Genomic DNA, 19,618 nt, shown 5'->3' with positions numbered 1-19,618 from the left:
CTCCCTTGCCCCCTCCCACCCCGCCACTCGGGCAGCCTTGGCCGAGGCCAGGCTCGGGCGCCCAGACGCAGTGACGGCGCCGGGTCCGCCCCACTTTGCTCCGCCCCCGCCACCCCTCAACTCCCCCCGCCGCCGCCGCCGCCGCCGCCGCCGCGGTCCCCGCGGCTTCTCACTCCCTCCCTCTTCCCTCCTCCCGCCGCCGCCGCTGCCGCCACCTCCCTCCTCCCTCCCCGGGGCCGAAGCCGCCGCCGCCATGGACGATTCGGGCCTGATCCGCCGCCGGAGGCTGCAGGTACGTGGCGGCCCGGGTCCCGGGTGGTGGGGAAGGGGTCGGCGCCCTGAGGCGGGGCCCGGCAGGGGGCGGGAGAACTTGCGCCCGGGCCGGCCCGGCCGCCCCCTCCCACGGCCTCAGGATGCTACCAGAGGGGGAACACAGTAGCCGCGCGTCCCGCCGCGCTGGCGACCCCGCCCCTCAGGCGCCGCCCGGGGATCCAGGGAGCTGACGGAAGGGTGCAGCCTAGCGCTCCCCCTCGAGGATAGCCCTGAGGGGCACCTGGTCCTCCTCCTCCGGAGGGGGCTGGGACCGAAGTCATCGCCCTGGCGCAACGCCAGGCTAGGGGTGAGGGGCCGCAGAGCAAAGTTATTGCCCCAGGGCTCGCGCCCCTCGGGGCCACCGGCGCTGCAGAGGCCGTAAACATGTTTATGCTGCAGCGTCTCCCCTTACTACCCTAGGAACCCCTTTCTGAGGCTTGGGGAACCCCTGCGACCTCCATGCATCTGCCCGGCCACCAGGATTCTTCCTACTGCCCTAATTGGACAGACACCCTAGACAGCCTCCCTCCACACTCTTCATTCCCCCTCCTTTCACTACCCATCCGCCCCCCCCGCCCCCCCCCCGCCCGCCTTGAGATCCTCAAGTCCAGCCCAGCTTGTGGGTGGGCGGGAGCGATTTTTAGCTCCTTGCAGCCTTAGAAGATACTGGTCTCTAGGCTGCGCAGGCGCGGGAGTGAGTCCACTGCACAGAGTGGGACACTGAGGATTGTGGAGTATGGGGAAATCCAGGCCTCAGGAACTGCCACCTTCAAGATGGGTGGGGACTCAGGCTGAAAAGGGTCCTCCTCTACTATCTTCCTCGTGCGCTTCTAAGGGTTAATAGGAAGGTCGATGTTGCTCTTAAATTGACCCCAGCAAGGAAACTGATCAAAGCTTCACCCCAAGGCCTGCCTGGGGTCTGGTCCTTGTGAGGCTTCTTGGAGCTCAGACCCACGCTAAATAATCTGGAAGAGTTTAGATAAAGCCTAGGTGGCCCCAGACTCAAGCTACATACCTAGCCTGGCGCTTGAAAAAAAGGGGAAGATTCAAACCCTCCCCCAGGGCCATGTCCATTTCAGGACTCCTCTAACCCACACTATCCCTGAGGTTGGAGACCAAGGTTAACTGATCGGTCATTGCAGCAGGAAAAATCTGAGTCAGATGATAGGAAGGACTTCCCAGGTAGTCTGCATGATGCGGGAGCCAGACCTGGGTTGGGAAACTAATTTGCTTTCAGCCAGATGGCTCCATCTAAGAGCCTTGGGCTCTCGAAATCTCCTCAGGATTCCCACCTCATCTTAGTGCTGGGGAGAAGAGGTTCTGACATCTTAGTGGGAGAAGAGGTTCTGACAAAAGGGAAGGAGCAGCGGCAAAGCCAAAGCAGGTGCTGAAGCAGCCAGTCTGGGTCCGCGCGGTCGGGTCCCCTGGAAAAGGGCGGAAGGGGGCGGGGCCTGCAAGGGGGTGTGTTCCCGCCCTCCGGGCCGGCGCCGACTCCCATTGGCTCAGCGCCACGCGGGCCTTCCATCTCTTCCTCAAGGCTCCGCCCCCAGCCCGGGATCCTCCCACTCCCCCACCCTTCCTTCCTGAGGCATCCTCTGGGCCAGGCTACCCTCCGGAGTCCTGCCCCTACCCCTTCCCCTCTGGCAGGGTTAACCACTTCACTGCCTCGGATACATCCTCATACAGTGATGCAACCCTTTAGGAGCTGTTCCACAACTGCGGAGCGCCCGAGGGCCCCCAACTGTGTGCAGGTGGGATCGTATATGCTTACAGCATCTTGAGTTCGAAAGCCCTGTTCACAGAGCCGTCCATCAATCCCAGGGAGAAGCAGAATCCGCTTGGCTGAGCGGCTCTGCAGCTCATGATGGAGGTGGCGTCTCTTTACTCTGACGCTGAGGATCCAAATCCTCGACAGCTCCAGTTTGCCCTTTTCTTAGACTCTAGGATGTTTAGGGGCGCTAGCAAATGGTGCTAGGTTCCAGGACTTCTCCGGGAGGTGTTTAAAGGAACCTCAGGGGCTCACCCTCGAAGGCTGAGTGTACCCGGATCTGGAATCCTGGGCTCCGTGGCCAGAAAATCCAGGTCTAGATTTCGCTTGGGCCATTGCGGTCGTCCCGCCCAGCCGGCCAGCCGAGGCTCATTCAAACTGAGTCTGCAAAAACAGAGGGAAAACCTGGAATGGATTTCTGGTCATCCGTGGCTCAGGAAGGCAGGGCTGCCCAACTGGACAGCGTTCTCTTTGACTCCAACCGTATGTGTATCCTCTGTACATGGGAGTGGGAGGTCCCTTTGGCCCATCCTCTTTCATGGAGCAATAACTCCTGTTCCTATGACCTAATATTTATTGAGTGCTTACTGTGTACCAGGCATCATGATAAGGTGCCAGGCACCTGGATCAGTTCACAGAATCCTCTAGGAGAAATGGACTGTTGGGAGGTCATTTGCCAAGGTTATAAGAGGCAAAGCAGGGATTTGAACCCAGGGCTTTCTGCTGTCAGAGATCCTAGAAAGGATCTAGAATGTCCCTTATTTTACCCATGTTGGAGTGCCCCCCAAAATGCTTTTGAAACCCTCACTAGAATCTTTCCCTCTGTGGCTCCACCCAACCTCCTTTATTCACTTTCGCCTGTGGACAGAAAACAGACTGGAAGGTAACACTCCCTTTCCCCACTGCTCTCCTGGGAAAGGGCACCGAATTCCATAACTTCTGATCCCTGTAGTGGCTTCCTGAGTGCTTGACAAACAGAACACAACCTTCCTCTGGTGTGGACACATACTGTTAATATTTAGCGGGGCGCCTGGGTGGCTCAGTGGGTTGAGCCTCTGTCTTCCGCTCAGGTCATGATCCCTGTGTCCTGGGATTGAGCCCTGCATCAGGCTCTCTGCTTGGCAGGTAGCCTGACCACCCCCGCCCCCACCTCTCTGCCTGCTTGTGATCTCTGTCAAATAAATGGGTAGAATCTTTTTAAAAAAGTTAATATTTAGCAATTATCATCATCACACTAGATCAAAAAGACCTCTTGGCCATCATCTAATTCCCATTTCCAGTTTTATTTTTGAGTCATCCTAACTACATCACCTTCAACATTGAATCTGGCTGGGAGTGGGATAGAACCCTAGGGGTGGGGTGTGGAGTCATTCATTCATTCAACCTTTCATGCTTGAGCATGCCAAGTTCATTCCTGTCTTCCTTGGGACCTTTGCAGTTCCCTGTATCTGGAATGCTCTTTCCACAAATCCTTCCATGGCTGGCTTTTATTTTTTCAACAACTGTCTTAAAGGTCATTTCCCCAGAGCAGCCCTCTGACCATCTTGTCCTTCTCCTTGCATTTTCCCCTCACATCATGTTAGTTTATTCATGATACTTATGAATACTTAAACTTAGCTTGTTCACTTCTATATTAGTCTTGTGTATTGTATGCTTCCCTTCTCTAAATGCCAGTCCCGAAAAGACAGGAATTTTTCTCTCATTCGCTGCTGTGTCCACAGTGCCTAGGACAGGGCCTGGCATACAAGAGGCGTTCAAGAAATATTTTCAAATAGGCTGTTTCCTTTGCACAAATGCACATTGAGATGTCAACTCAGGAGTCCTGTTTGGGGCTTTGTACAGGCTGGTCTCTGGGGTCGGGAGAGAAATCACTCTGGCACCTTCTCCTCCAAAGAGCCCTGCTTTCTGGGGATAAGGAAGGGTGCAGGTGAGGCTGCTGATGAGGGGCTCGTCCCACCCAACATTTGCTCCTCCAGGGGGTGACAGGGTTTGCAGACAGCAGCTGCTGGTCCTCGCTGACCTCATTCTTTTGCCCCTTTGCCTTCTAGAAGGATTTGCCTCTGCCCCGGAAAAGCAGCAGGTGAGCCTTGGGGAAAGATGCACAGGGCTGGCGGTCCCTTCGCTAGCCCGGGTGGGGGCGCAAGGGGCGCGCGCGGGCGGGGCCTGGCCCACTGGTGCACAGGAGCGCCCCCTTCCGGCGGGCGGCAGTGGCACGGCCCTCCCTTCCCCCGCCCTCCCCTACTCGCTGCGGCTCCAGCCTCCGCCCCGCGCGCTCGCTCCCCGCGCTGCCGCCGCCACTGCCGCACCTGCCACCATGTCGCCGCCGCCGGGTCATGTCTGACTCTCTCTGGACCGCGCTTTCCAATTTCTCGATGCCCTCCTTCCCTGGCGGCAGTATGTTCCGCCGCACCAAGAGGTAGAACCCCTATCCCTCAGACCTTGACCCGGCCCTCCCCACCAAAGCTGTCCCTCTGGCGGCTGCCGCAGGGCGGGGCCCGGGATGCTGCACCCGGTCCAGCAGCGCCAGAGGTGCCCGTGCTGCCCCTTCCTACGGGGGAGGGGGCTGAATTGGGGACTGTGTGGGCCGAGACTGGGGGGACTGTATGCCGGAGAGGACGGCCGCGGGGTGGGGGGGGGAGGAGGCTGCGCCGGGTGGGGGGTTGCGGCGCCTTTGTCTACTGGCGCTGCGGGCTCCCGCAACCCAGTGAGGGTAGGGGAAGAAGGGGAGGGTGGGGGACTTGGCACCCTCGGAACAATAGCCGCAGCCTGGCTACCCCCCCCCCGCCCCCCATGCCGCGTGTTCCTGGCCTCGCTAATATGCTCCGTCACTGTGGCGGGGGGTGGGGAAATGGAGGGGCTGGGGGCTCCGTCTTCAGAAGCTGGGACCCTGAGGGGCAGAGGGGAAGGGGGGGCTTTATCAAAGCACAAACTACCCCCCACCAAGAATACAGCCTCATAAGGAAAATAGTGACACACAGCGTCACGTAGGACATGATGTCACACACATACACACACTACAGCCCCAGTGGCCCAGATACACCCTGGAGCCATCACGCATGCAGTGGCCTTAGGTCTGAGTCATGCCCAGACACACAGGGGGACCACCAGTGTCACACACAGACGAATAAGCCCACAGGTACAGTGCTGTGTACACCCAGAAACATGTCACATGCATGGTGATACACACACACACACACACACACACACACGATTTGGGCATCCAAGATGCACACAGACATATGTATGGCAAAGACATCCATGCACCTAACAATGTCACAGAACATCATATCACCTAAGCATGTCACATGCCGTATTACACGAATGCAGAATACATGATACAGGGAATCTTGCAGAGATAGAGAGACACAGTGTTGCACATTATCACATGGGAGACTAATTTAGGGAACGCCACACATGGTGGCAGGTTCAAACATGCCCAGTATCACAAGGTATGAGACTCGGACACAATAGATGCCATACGTGGTTCCACGTGGTGAATGTCACATACACAAGGACAGGATATCACATAGACTTAGAATGCCGAACAAAGCCGTAGACACATGTAGCAGAAATCATGCACGTATGGGGTACAGCCCACGATAGCACATCTACTCACGGACAAGTGGCATTACACACTGTGTCACACAGATGCACAAAGGTACAGGTTGTATCCTATGAGATAAATCCAACCCAGTGCCGAGCTCACACCCTGGGTACCACATGTGGATACATACAGAGAATGTCATGTGCAGCCCCAAAGAGTCTTACACAGGCACTCGGGATCTCCAATGGTGTCGCATGGGCAACATGTCTGTTATTCCATGACTGACACTGTGCCCACATGGTCATACATGCTGGGACCTCTAGCATGTCCTCTGAGCCATCCTCTGGAGGCACCTCCAAGCACCCACAGATAGGACACAGGTGGGGATCTGAGATGGGAAGGTGGATGGTTGGGTTCACAAACTCACTGGGCTCTGCTCTGGCCCGGTCCCCTTGCCTCGCCTTCCCTGCAGCTGCCGCACCAGTAACCGGAAAAGCCTCATCCTGACCAGCACTTCGCCCACGCTGCCGCGACCCCACTCCCCACTGCCTGGACACCTGGGTGAGACAGGTGGTGGGTGTGGACCAGAGCAGAGGGGGTGTGGCCACCGGTTAGGGGCGTGGCCACAGGGTAGGGGAGGGGGCACAGGCAACGGGTGTGTCCATGCCGCAGGACAGGGCCCAGTCTGGACAGAGGAGGACCCGGATTGGGCAAAGGGCGGGACCATCTTTGTGTGGCCTTGGTCAGTCGGCTGAGGAACAGGCATTGGTGGGCAGAGGCCCAAACGGGGCTAGATTGAAAAAGGGATGGGGCTGAAGGGAGGAACCATACCCGAGGACCGAGGCCATCTCAGATGAAGACGGAACCGGACTGGAGGGGGGCTGGGCTGACTTGGTAACCAAAACAGCTTAGAGAGGCAGGACCACAGCTAAGGGGGCGTGATCCACTCATGTAAGGTGTGACTAGACTAAAGAGGGGAGGAGCTATTGTTTGCAGCCCTCTTTGAGGATTGGAAGGCCTGGTGGGATTGTCTCCCACACCAAGCCTTAAGATCCCCCTCTTTCCGCCACAGGTAGCAGTCCCCTGGACAGCCCCCGCAACTTCTCCCCCAACACCCCCGCCCACTTCTCGTTTGCCTCCTCCCGAAGGTGAGTCCCTCTCCCCAGGGCCCTAGAACCCTGGCCGGATCCTCCCGACCCACCGTCTGGGCCACCATCTGTTCCCCGCCTAATTGCACCTGAGCCAGGGCCCGAGGGACCCGCAGAGTGCCCCCACGTCCCAGCGGGAATAAGCGCCAGGCCATAGGGGCGGGGCCTATGAGAAGGCGGGGCCAACCGCCCATCCGGAATCAGAGGAGGAGAGGGACTTCCTTTGCAGTGGAGAGAAAGCGCCTGCGCTCTGAGCCCAGGGTCTCAGTCTCCCTAGCCGGTAGTTCCAGGCCGAGCGTTACCATAGCAACAGGACAGGGAGCGGAGATGAGGTGCGCAAGCGCAGCCTGCATGATGCCCACCGAGGGACTCGGTCTCCAAGAGGAAGGGCACCTGGGGCAATTTCTCGAGGGCCGAAGAGGAGGAATCTCGGGTTTTCCTAACTGGGGTCTTTGAGGGTTTCTGGAGTGTCGCTAATGAATTACCTCGGGCTTTTGGCGAAATTGGGGGAAGCAGAAAGATTCATCCAATGTGTTTTGGAGAAACTTCTGGGAGTCACCAGGATGTTTGGGCGGCTGGCTGGCTTTTTCTTTGAACTTTATTCATTATAAAAACGTTGTCTGAACACGTGCTGTGATCTGGGAATTGAGCATAAGAGGTGAATGACTCCCCGTCTCTGTCTTCGGGGTTGAGTTGGGGTGGCACTCCAGAAAACCTGGGTCACTGCAAAGGCTGGTGAAGGCTGTCGTGTGGGACTCACACAGCACTGTGGGGGACAGAGGATAGCTCCCTGGGGTGGGTGGGGGAAGACCCCCTTGGCCGTGGGATTCAGCTGAGGGATTGAGCTAAGATTGGGGCCGATGCAGTTGCCCGGACTGGGTGGGAGGGCACTCCCTGGAGGGAGGAATAAGGGACGAGTCTCGCGCTCGGGAGTGCGTGTTCCCGCGATGTGCAATCCGTGTGCCGATGTGGATGTGTGAGTATGAATTCGTGAGACTGTGCAAATGTGAGGCAGCGTGTGCCTACACATGTGTCCATGGGGGTGTGCGTCAGTGAACATGGATGTGGACATGGGTGTGAGGGTTTATCTGTACCCTGTTAAACGTGTGTGAATATGTGAGGGAGCGTGCCCTTCCATGAATGTCTCCCCGTGAGTGTGCAATCTGGTGGGCGTGTGAATGAATGTGTGACTGAGTGCGTGAGGGTTCTTGAATGCGTCTGTGCGAACACGGAAGTGTAGAATGGGCGTGAGGGAGTGGCGTGTCTTTGTGTCAGAGTGTGAGTACTGGGTCTCTAAGTACATGTGTTTGGGTGTGAGTGTGTATCTGGTTTTGCATGCGTGGGGGCAGTAAATGTAGGAAAGTGTGGTATTTGGGTCCATGTATGGGACAGTGAGTGTGTGTGAGTGAGTGTGTTGAGGAGTCCTGTGTGAATGTGTGTGCCTGTCAGTGTGTGAACTTGACCGCACTCGTCGCAGTAACACTGGTACCTGTGCCATGAGAGTGATGGGGCGTGTGTGTGTGTGTGTGTGTGTGTGTGTGTGTTTGAGGGAGGGGCCTTTCTTTGAGAGGACTCAAGTGGTCTCACTGAGTGCTTTCTCATGGGGGGTAACTGTTGAGATTCCCCGGTACCTGCCTGGAAGACTTCCTTTTTACCCCCTTGGCTCTGAGGCCCTTTTGAAATCTCAGACGGAGCACGGATATATCCCCTCCCATTCCCTACCCTGCTGGTGGCCAGTGGCTTCTATCACATCCTGAGGAGTGGGGGGACCAGTGGGGCCTCTTAGCCTCTGAGCATCTCGGCTGGGTTCCAGGGCGGACGGACGTCGTTGGTCTCTGGCTTCGCTTCCTTCGTCTGGCTATGGCACCAACACACCCAGCTCCACCGTCTCGGTGAGTTGGCAGGTGGGCGAGTGGGTGGAAGCTGCCAGGGAGCCCTCCAGCCTGGAGGCCCACACCCAGGCCAGTAGTCGGGCTGGCCTTAAGGAGAGCTTGGGGCTTCTCTTGTTTTCCAAGGTGTCACCTGTCCATCTATTGGCAAGTCACAGGTCCCCTTGAAAGCCCTGCTCTCCACCCTCAACATATCTTCTTGGGGGTCCTACTCATCACCGACTTATTTTACAGATAAAGATATTCAGGCTCATGTGCCCAAGGGGCTCAGCTGACCAAGGTCGGCACAGCCTTCACCCAGAACACATTTGCTCCGCACTGCGCTACCCTAAGTCTCTCTCTCTCCACCTGCCCCCTTTTCTACCTGTGTCTCTGGTTCACTCATCCATCTATTGGTATGATGTTCAGCAGACATGTCACTGTCAAATGGTGGGTGGGCTCTAGAAGCTGGGCCAGGATCCACGGACTGTCGAGGCCCTCACGAGTGGAGACAGATCAGTAAGAAGTCATCACAACACGGGGTGGTTGGAGCTGTTTTGGGAGTAATACCAGGCGAGGTGATAGCAGTGTGGCAGGCGGGGAGGGGACTTGATTTAGCTGGGGGAAGGGTCAAGGAAGACTTCCTGAAAGAGGTGGAATTGAAGCCAAGACAAAAGATCAGCAGGCATTTGGCAGGTGGGAGAAGGAAAGGAAGTGTGTTTCAGGAAGGGGATGAGGGAACAGCATGTGCAAAGTCCCAGAGGCAACAGACAACTTGTTGCCTTTGGAAAGTTGAAAATAGCTCTGAGTGGCTGGTGCTCAGGGTTGGAAGTGGAGGAACTGGGGTGAGGCAGGCAGCGAGAGCCCTTGGTCATACTGGGGCTTCTCAGTGAGGGCCGAGAAGTGGATCTTATTCGTAATGTGGTGGGAAGCCATACAAAGGCTTTTTTGCTGTATATTAAATTATACTAAAATTTCAGCCTGAGCTGTTTGAGATTGTGGTTCTGTAGATTATAGGTTATGTGCATTGAAGAAATTATTTTAGTAGATAACTGATGGGATGGGGAATGAGTAATGTAATATTTCTTTTTTTTTTAAGATTTTATTTATTTATTTGACAGACAGAGATCACAAGTAGGCAGAGAGGCAGGCAGAGAGAAAGGAGGAGGAAGCAGGCTTCCTGCTGAGCAGAGAGCCTGATGCGGGGCTCGATTCCAGGACTCTGGGATCATGACCTGAGCCAAAGGCAGAGGCTTTAATCCACTGAGCCAGCCAGGTACCCCAGTAATGTAATATTTCAAAAGATCCTTCTTCCTGTAGAATTGAGTGGCTATCCTTGTTTTCTCCACTGATATCTGTGGGTCTGTGTGTATGCCAGGCCCTGACTAGGGCCCAAGCAGAACCAAGATCCTCGCCTCAAGGAGCAGATAGCAATAAAAATTAGTAATAAAGATAAAGCAAGTCAGGAGATCAAGAAGAAACAAGATAGGGCAGGGATAGCGAGTGATGGATATATGTTCAGAGGGATGAATGCCACCCACAGGGGTGATATTTAAGCAAAGGTGTGAAGGAGAAGTGATCAGTAGTAGATATGCTCCGGGCAGAGGGAAGAGTTAGTGCAAAGGCCCCGAGGCAGGGGTGTTTGTGGCTTGTTCAAAGACCATCAAGGAGGACTGTGCAGCTGGAGCAGAGTAAATGATGGGGAGAGTGGAAGGAGGTGATGGCAGAGAGACAGGACTGAATCTTGTAAGATGTTGTGAGTCCTGGGAAGGACTTCAGCGTCCACCTTGAGTAATGTGGGAGCCATGGAGGGTTCTGAGCAGAGGAGGGATGTGACTTGACTCAGGTTTTAACAGGCTCCCACTGGCCACATCTGTGTGAGTGTCACGGTTCTCATCTGTGTCTGTCCCTGTCCCCCTATCTGTCTCCAGGAGTCCCAACCTGGACCCTGGGATCCAAGGATCATAAAACAGGTCCTGATCCCGACCCTGCCCAGTGGCCCATCAGCCCCAGGAATCCCAGCCCAGGGTCGCGAGATGTGGGGGGACCGCGGTGGCTCTGACCCGGGCCCCGCTCCTCCCCCCAGTCTTCCTGCTCCTCCCAGGAGCGCCTGCACCAGCTGCCCTACCAGCCCACCGTGGATGAGCTCCACTTCCTCTCCAAACACTTTGGCAGCACCGAGAGCATCACTGACGAAGATGGTGGCCGCCGCTCTCCTGCCGTGCGGCCTCGCTCGCGGAGCCTTAGGTGGGCAAACACCCCCCACCCTCACCCAAGTTGATGATCTGGGGGACTGTGTACTGCGAGACCTCTGTCCGCATGATTAAATGGGTTGCAACACGATGGGTGAGGTTTTCCCGGGGTTGGGGGTGGAGGGGATCTGATGCCTGGCTGTTTTCAGAAGCAGGGGGCTGGACAGGATGGGTTTCTCTCCCCGCAGCCCCGGGCGCTCCCCCTCTTCCTACGACAACGAGATCGTGATGATGAACCATGTCTACAAGGAGAGGTTCCCGAAGGTGAGACGGGGCGGGGGGCGGCCGCTGGGAGGCCGGGCGGCGGGAGCCCTCGCTCGCCTTAGCTCCGCGCGCCCCCTGGTGGCCGGCGCGCGCAGCGCAGGCTCCTGGCAGCCACAGCCTCCAGGCGCACCCCCTGCGCCGGCACCCCCGCCCCGCCTCTGTCCCTCCCGCAGGCCACCGCGCAGATGGAGGAGAAGCTGCGCGACTTCGCCCGCGCCTACGAACCCGACAGCGTGCTGCCGCTGGCCGACGGCGTGCTCAGCTTCATCCACCACCAGATCATCGAGCTGGCCCGGGACTGCCTGACCAAGTCCCGCGACGGCCTCATCACCACCGTCTACTTCTACGAATTGCAGGAGAACCTGGAGAAGCTGCTGCAGGACGTGAGTGCACGGGGCCGCTGGCCTCATTCGTGCCTGATGCCTTCCTTCCTTCACCCCACTTCCGTTCGGAGGGCGCCTACCACGTACCGGGCGCCGATGTGGAGCTGAGATTCCAGGGGTGGACAGGAAGGACGTGGTCCTCAAGAGAAGGCTGCGGTCCTCATCTAGGTCTGATGGGGGCGGCAAGAATTTAACCTCCCTCACCTTCTTCCCGTCTTTACTCAAATGTCACCTTTTCAGGTGGCCTCTAGACCCTCTTACTTAAAATGTCAACCTCTGCTTCAACTCACCACCTACTGTCTCTTTAGTTTTCTCCTTGGCACTTAGCACCATCTGGCATGATCGATCTATCTATCTATCTATCTATCTATATTTATTTATTTTATTATTATTATTTTTTAAAGATTTTATTTATTTATTTGGCCGAGAGAGAGATCACAAGTAGGTAGAGAGGCAGGAAGAGAGAGAGGAGGAAGCAGGCTCCCCACTGAGCAGAGAGCCCGATGTGGGGCTCGAACCCAGGACCCTGAGATCATGACCTGAGCCGAAGGCAGAGGCTTTAACCCACTGAGCCACCCAGGCGCCCCGCATTCATATATATATTTTATATTATATATAAAAAGGGAATTTGGTCATTCATTAATTCCTCGATAATTCCATTTATCAAGCACCTATTCTGGGCCTCCCCCTGACCTAGAAGCTGGAAAATTATCTGGAAATAAAACAAACAAAAAGTCCCTGCCCTCAGGAAGCTGACATTCTAGTTAAGAAGAGTCAGAAGCAGGGCACATGGGTGGCTCAGTGGGTTAAAGCCTCTGCCTTTGGCTCCAGTCATGATCCCAGAGTCCTGGGATCGAGCCCCACATCGGGCTCTCTGCTCAGCGGGGAGCCTGCTTCCTCCTCTCTCTCTGCCTGCCTCTCTGCCTACTTGCGATTTCTGTCTGTCAAATAAATAAATAAAATCTCTAAAAAAAAAAAGAAAGAAAGAGTCAGAAGAAAATTAATAGGCATCAGGGCTGGGACTAGGATGAGGCAAGTGATTCCCCTCACCCCCGCCTCAAAACATGAAAGTAATTGTTGAAAAGTAGGTGTATTAATACTTAACATTATTTAAATATTTTATTTATAACCAAACCAGAATTTGTTAGAATTTTACTTCCCTGGTTTTAATGAAAACAAACTCATCAATAATATTTTCATTAAAACTTGATCACTGAGGGGTACCTGGGTGGCTCAGTCAAGCATTGGCTCTTGGTTTCAGCTCAGGTCATGATCTCAGGGTTGTAAGATCAAGCCTCATGTTGGGCTCCATGCTCACTGGAGAGTCTGCTTGAGATTCTCTCTCTCCTTCTTCCACTAACCCACCTCCAACACTCTCTCTCAAATAAATAAATAACTCTTTAAAAAAAAAACAAAAAAACAACTGTTAAACATCGAAAAACCACGTATAGGTTGCCGTACACTTTTTCTTTTGCTTCAACCTCCAATATGGCTTGACACAGCCCTACTGGGTCCTATCCTTGTTTAAATTTTGTTATTTTGCTTGTCAGAGGTTTTTGCATTATTTTTTTCAAATACTGCATTAAAATATCAGTTATCTCGAAGACTGAGATTTTTGGCATCAAGGTGAGTGTCTCACTGCCTCACCCTGGTCTTGGCCCTGAGAGGCATGATAGAGAAATTCTTATACGGCTTGTTAGAAGGGGCTTCATGGGGTAGGAAACCGACGTGTAGTAGGGTAATGGTGATTGAGGACCCAGTCAGGAGCTGGGGTGTGATTTTATTTTATTTTTTATTCTTTTAAAGATTTTAGTTATTTGTGAGAGAAAGAGCACAAACACGGGAAGCAGCAGTGAGAGGGAGAGAATCGGGCTCCCTGCTGAGCAAAAAAGCCCAATGTGGGACTCGATCCTGGGACTCCAGGATCATGACCTGAGCTGAAGGCAGATGCTTAACAGACTGAGCCACCCAGGCATCCCATGGGGTGCGACTTTAGAGTGGGGCAGTGGGGTCAAGGGAGGCCTCCACAGCGAGGTGACAATGGAGCAGAGACCCAATGGAGCAGAAGTAGGAAGCTGCCCAGGGACTGGAGAGGAGAGCGTGCCAGGCAGAGGGAGTCGAACTTGGCCTGGAATATAGGGTTGTTTTGGAAGATGAATGGAATGAGCGAAAGTTTTAGGACAGTGCTGACTATAATCATCATCTTTTTAAAAAAAGATTTCATTTATTTATTTATTTATTTATCAGAGAGAGAGAATGTACACAGGCAGGGGGAGCAACAGGCAGAGGGAGAAGCAGGCTCCCCACCGAGGAAGGAGCCCCATGACCGACTTGGTCCCAGGACCTTGGGGATCATGACCTGAGCTGAAGGCAGACAGTTAACTACCTGAGCCACACAGGTGTCCCTACCTTTTTTTTTTTTTTTTTTTAATTTTTATTATTTTAAAAGATTTTAGTTATTTGTTTGACAGAGAGATAGATAGCACAAGTAAGCAGAGCAGCAGGGAGAGGGAGAGAGAGAAGCAGGCCCTCTGCTGAGCAGGGAGCCCCATGCCCAGCTCGATCCCAGGACCCTGGAATCATGACCTGAGCTGAAGGCAGCCGCTTAACCAACTGAGCCACCCAGTCGCCCTCATTATTTTTTTTAAGGATTGATTTATATTTGAGAGAGGTAGAGAGAGAGAGCGTGCACGTGAGTGGGGGGAGGGGTAGAGGGAGAGAATCAATCGTCAAGCCGACTCCGTGCTAAGCGTGGAGCCCATTGTGGGGCTCGATCTCAAGACCCATCAGATCAGGCCGCTGAGCCCAAACCAAGAGTCTGAGGCTCAAGCAACTGGGCCACTCAAGCGCCCCCATCATCATCATTTTTACAGTGTGGCCTGGTCCTCAGTTTTCTCACCCGTAAAATGGGACAACAGCAGCACTGTGTACCCGGTGGGGTTGGGACAGGGGCCGGGCTGAAGCAGGGCGCCTGTGACCCCCACCCCCACTGTGCCCGCCACCATAGGCCTATGAACGCTCGGAGAGCATGGAGGTGGCCTTCGTCACTCAGCTGGTCAAGAAGCTGCTTATCATCATCTCGCGCCCGGCGAGGCTGCTGGAGTGCCTGGTGAGGGCCCTAGGGTAGGGGTAGGGAGAGGGGCGGGGGGAGGCGGTCTTGGAGCCCGCTGCCAGCCAGTCCCTGCCCTGCCTCAGGAATTCAACCCAGAGGAGTTCTACCACCTGCTGGAGGCCGCGGAGGGCCACGCCAAGGAGGGCCACCTTGTCAAGACCGACATCCCACGCTACATCATCCGCCAGCTGGGCCTCACCCGTGACCCCTTTCCAGGTGCCGGCTGGTGGGCGCAGCGGGCTGTGGGTGGACCCCCCGGACTCCAGCCTCCGCTCACTGTCGGTCTCTTCCCAGACGTGGTGCACCTGGAGGAACAGGACAGCGGCGGCTCCAACACCCCTGAGCAGGACGACCTGTCCGAGGTAAGGCCCGGCGGTCCAGCCGTGAGCGCTCTTGCTCTGCCCGGAGAGGCCCTTGCCGCCTGGCTCTCTGCCTTCAGCCCAAGTGGATCTCTTGGTCCTTGCTCCCAGCCTCAGTTTCCCCGTCGGAGAATTGGGTTAATAATAATAGCTGTTCCTCCATGGGCTTTTTTCTCTTCGTGATAAAATACACATAATACACACCCATGTACACATGGTACATAAGATGTGCCATTTTGACCATTTTAAAACATTTTTAAAAGATTTTGTATTTATTCGAGGGGTGGCTGGGTGGCTCAGTCCTTAAGTATCTGCCTTCTGCTTGGGTCATGATCCCAGAGTCTCTCTCTCTCTCTCTGTTAAATAAATAAATAAATAAATAAATAAATTTTTAAAATAAAATTTTAAAAAATTTATTCAAGAGAGTGAGAGAGATGTGGGGGTAGAAGCAGAGGGAGAGGGACAGGCAGACTTGGCGCTGAGTGTGTAGCCCAGTGCGGGGCTTGATCTCACCACCCTGAGATCATGACCCGAGCTGAAACCAAGAGTTGGATGCTTAACAGACTGAACCACCCAGGAACCCCCATTTTAACCATTTTCAAGTGAACAATTCACTGGGTTTTAGTACAATCACAATGTTGTACGGCCATCACCTCTATCTAGTTCTGGAACATTTTCATTACCCCCAAAGAAAACTGTTCTCATGAAGCCATTGGTCCCCATTCACCCTCCCCCCACCAGCCTCTGGCAACCATTGATCTGCATTCTGTCTATAGATTTGTCTATTCTGAATATTTCATATATTTTAAAATGTCACCTAATTGTATATTTCCTGTACATTTCCAGGTATTTTATATAAATTCACTTTCACTCTGTGGCCTTTTGCATCTGGCATAACATTTTCAAGGTTCATCCATGTTGTAACGTGAATCAGTGCTTCATTCCTTTTCGTGGCTGAATAATATTCCATTATTGGGATTCGCCATATTTGTTTGTCCATCACCCATGAATGGACATTTGGAATGTTTCTATCTTTTGGCAATTGTATGAATAGTGCTGCTGTGAATATCTGTGTACAAGTGTTTGGACAACTGTTTCAACTCTTTTGAGTATATAACCAAGAGCAGAATTGCTGGTCAGACTGGTAATTGTGGGAGGCCTGCATGGGGTTTTGAGTAGGTTGGATTGTCTGTGTTAACAGCTCAGCATAGTAAAAATTGCCATAGTCCCACCTCCCTGGCAGCCACACTCTGACAGATGTTCCCCATGTCAGGTATTGGCCACACATGTGTTTTTGCTGAACTGCACAGTGTTTTTTAAAAACTTGAAGCAAAATATAGAAAAGAGAAGATTTTGACTCAAAATCTAGATTGGGGCCTTCTTTTGAAAAAATCAGAGGTTCTGATAACACCGTTGTGGATCCAGCTGGCACTAAGGCGGGGCTACACTGTGATAAGGGGTACCTGCCTCTCTGCCACCCGGTGACTCCCACCTGGCCTGCCTGGCCCCTGAAGGCATTTGAACTTGGATCCTTTGTTTCAAAACTCTATCTATGAATTCTCATATACACACACATCTTTCCTTTATATATATATATATATATATTTAACAGAATCTCACTACCCATGCCATTTGTTTAATTTTTTGAATAGGTAATGGAATGACATCACTCAAAACTCTAAAACTCTAAAAAGGTATTTATCTTTAATTATTGTTTGTAGGATTCTACTCATTCCATTCAATCAAACTTGTTAATTGAGTGATTCAATTCTTCCATCTCCCTATTCTTTTTTCTTTTTTGCCTGGTTAATCTAAGTTTCTGAGAAGTACTGTTAAATCCTGGTTTTGAGCAATTAATTCCTGTAATTCTATCAATTTTTTGGTGTTGGATGTTTTTAAGATGCGGATGTTTTTAGGCTACATTCTAAGGAGCAGAGACATTTAATATTTTTATATCAAACATTTTTGTGTAATGTTTATGGAATGAATCGCTTCATCCTAAAGAAAAATAAACATAATTTTCAAAAAAGGTATACAGTGAAGTATTCTATACCCACCCTTGTCCCCCACTGATCTATATCCCCCCAAATATTATTAGTATATGTTCTACTGACTACCCCCAAATATGATTAGATAGCTCTGTTTTGCCATAAAAACATACAGTACATACCGTTCCTTGCTCCCCCCGCCCCAGCATAATAAAATACTTTGGAGGGCCTTCTGAATAAAGGTACTGAGAGATTCCTCATTTTTCTTTTAACAGTGGCACAATATTCCTTTACACAGATGCCGCTCGTTTGTTTATTTAACCAATTTCCTATAGATAAACATATGGGTTGTTTCCAATCTTGCAATGGGCAAGGTAATTAATACATATGTCATTTTTCACATGCAAATCTGTAGCATTAATTCAAAAATGAAATTACTGAATCAAAGGGAACATGCACTTGGAATTCTTTTGAATGCCAAAGTACCTTCCAAGGGGGTTGTAGCAATTTATACTCCCAATAGCAAGGTATAGAACTACCTGTTCCTCCACAGCTTTACTCAGAGAGTATAAGCCCTTTGGATTTTTTTGCAAATCTCCTAGGTGAAAAATTCTGTCTTGGGGTAGTTTAATTTGCTCTTCTGCCACTATATATGAGGTTCAGCATATTTTCCTATGGTTAAGAGCTCTAATTGTTCATGTATCTTGCCTATATTTTCTCTTCAATTGTTAGGCTTTTTGTTATTGATTTCTGGAAGTTCTTTATATATTAAGGTGATTATTTTGTAGACTTCTTTCCTAATGGAAGAAGTTAGGAATATGGCTTCAGAGTCAGGCAGTATGGGTTTGAGTCCTGACTTGGTTACTCCCTTACTGTGGCAATTGGGTGAAGGACCCATCTACCTCCTCTCTGTGCCTAAGATTCCTCACATGTAAATAGAATAATAAGAGTTCCAATCTTATGATGATGGTGGTGGTCGTCTCTACTTTTCCCCTGCAGGGCCGCAGCACCACCACCAAGGCTAAGAAACCGCCTGGAGAGAATGACTTTGAGACGATCAAGCTCATAAGCAATGGTGCCTACGGGTGAGCCACCCGGGGCTCTGGCGGGGGGAGGGTGGCGGAGGCCGGGTGTCTCGGAGGTGATGGCCGGTCCTCGCTCTCTCCCCCTGCAGCGCTGTCTACCTCGTGCGGCACCGTGACACAAGACAGCGCTTTGCCATGAAGAAGATCAACAAACAGAACCTGATCTTGCGCAACCAGATCCAGCAGGCCTTCGTGGAGCGTGATATACTCACCTTTGCCGAGAACCCCTTTGTGGTGGGCATGTTCTGCTCCTTTGAGACCCGGCGCCACCTCTGCATGGTCATGGAATACGTGGAAGGTGTGGCTGCCTACAGGACCGCAGGGAAGATGGGGGGATGCATGCTGGTCATGCTGGCGCAGCAGCCTGTCTGAGCCCTAGTCACCATATTGATTATCCACCTGTATGTTTATCTACCTATTTAATTATTCAGTCATTGATTATCATCTCATCTGTTTATAACCTAGCTGTCTATTGGTTTATCTATCTGTTTTCATTTCATTCAATATAGGACATCCATCCAAATACCCACCCATCCGTCCTCCACCCATTCATTTGCTAATCTATAAGTTTTTCCATCCACTCATCCATCCATCCATCCACCCATCCATCCTTTCCATCCCATTCATCCATCTGTCCAGCCATCCACCCCATCCATCCATCCAATCATTTGATTATCCATCCCTTTGTCCATTCAGATGATCTGTTATTCATTATCCATTTATTTTAAAAAATTAATAGACTTTGTTTTTTAGAGTATTTTAGATTTACAAAAAAAATTGACTGGAAAGTACATTGAGTTCCCACATACCCCTTTCCTCAGTTTCCTCTATCCTTGACATGTTGTGTTTGTTATAATTGAACATTTGTTATAATCAAACCAATATAGATACATGATTATTAACTGAAGTCCCTACAGTAGGGTTCACTCTTTGCTTTGCACATCTATTTTTTTTAAAGATAATTTATTTATTTATTTATTTGTTAGAGAGAGAGAGAGAGAGATCACAAGTAGCCAGAGAGGCAGGCAGAGAGAGAGGGGGAAGGAGGCTCCTCGCTGAGCAGAGAGCCCGATGCGGGGCTCGATCCCAGGACCCTGGGATCATGACCTGAGCCGAAGGCAGCGGCTTAACCCACTGAGCCACCCAGACGCCCCCTCTTTACCCATCTTCTCATGTATCTAGCCATTTAGTCACCATCCATGTGTTCACCCACCTACTCAGCATCCATCCATCCATCCATCAACAACCATGTATCCATTTATCAGTCCAGCACCCACTGTTCCATTTACTATCCATATTTTGATTCTTCCGTCCACAACTCTGTTCTAGCAGAGAACAGAGTCTCCCTCCATTCGTCCCCAATTTATCCATCAGCCTATCCATCCATCCATCTACTATCCAGCTAGCCAGCTGCCAATGTACATTTTTTTCATCTGTCTATCCGCCCATCCATGCTTATGTTCACCCAAATATTAATTCATCCATTGCCCCAAACACCCGTACTGTGGTTAAGACACACATGGTCTTATGGAGTC

At 52.1% G+C, this 19,618-nt stretch overlaps 1 protein-coding gene across 4 annotated transcripts in view; it reads left to right on the top strand.

Moving 5' to 3' along the window:
* The first annotated feature begins 222 nt into the window (after window positions 1-222).
* Window positions 223-19,618, top strand: part of MAST1 (microtubule associated serine/threonine kinase 1) — a 28,310-nt gene continuing 8,914 nt past the window's right edge. For 2 of the 4 annotated variants that reach the window (XM_044254097.1, XM_044254100.1), the window contains exons 1-12: window positions 4,359-4,496; window positions 6,097-6,185; window positions 6,697-6,772; window positions 8,586-8,664; window positions 10,727-10,887; window positions 11,081-11,156; window positions 11,330-11,539; window positions 14,547-14,648; window positions 14,735-14,867; window positions 14,946-15,013; window positions 17,998-18,083; window positions 18,173-18,381. In XM_044254097.1, the coding sequence (XP_044110032.1) occupies window positions 4,414-4,496; window positions 6,097-6,185; window positions 6,697-6,772; window positions 8,586-8,664; window positions 10,727-10,887; window positions 11,081-11,156; window positions 11,330-11,539; window positions 14,547-14,648; window positions 14,735-14,867; window positions 14,946-15,013; window positions 17,998-18,083; window positions 18,173-18,381 (1,372 nt within the window). In that variant the 5' untranslated portion in view covers window positions 4,359-4,413. Of the gene's footprint in view, window positions 293-4,128; window positions 4,161-4,358; window positions 4,497-6,096; window positions 6,186-6,696; window positions 6,773-8,585; window positions 8,665-10,726; window positions 10,888-11,080; window positions 11,157-11,329; window positions 11,540-14,546; window positions 14,649-14,734; window positions 14,868-14,945; window positions 15,014-17,997; window positions 18,084-18,172; window positions 18,382-19,618 lie in introns of those variants that run through there. The other 2 variants (XM_044254098.1, XM_044254099.1) reach the window with 2 other exon arrangements.

Source organism: Neovison vison, chromosome 6 (genome assembly GCF_020171115.1).
Source record: "Neovison vison isolate M4711 chromosome 6, ASM_NN_V1, whole genome shotgun sequence".
Classification (NCBI taxonomy): domain Eukaryota; kingdom Metazoa; phylum Chordata; class Mammalia; order Carnivora; family Mustelidae; genus Neogale; species Neogale vison.
This window is presented reverse-complemented; position numbering and strand designations above follow the sequence as displayed.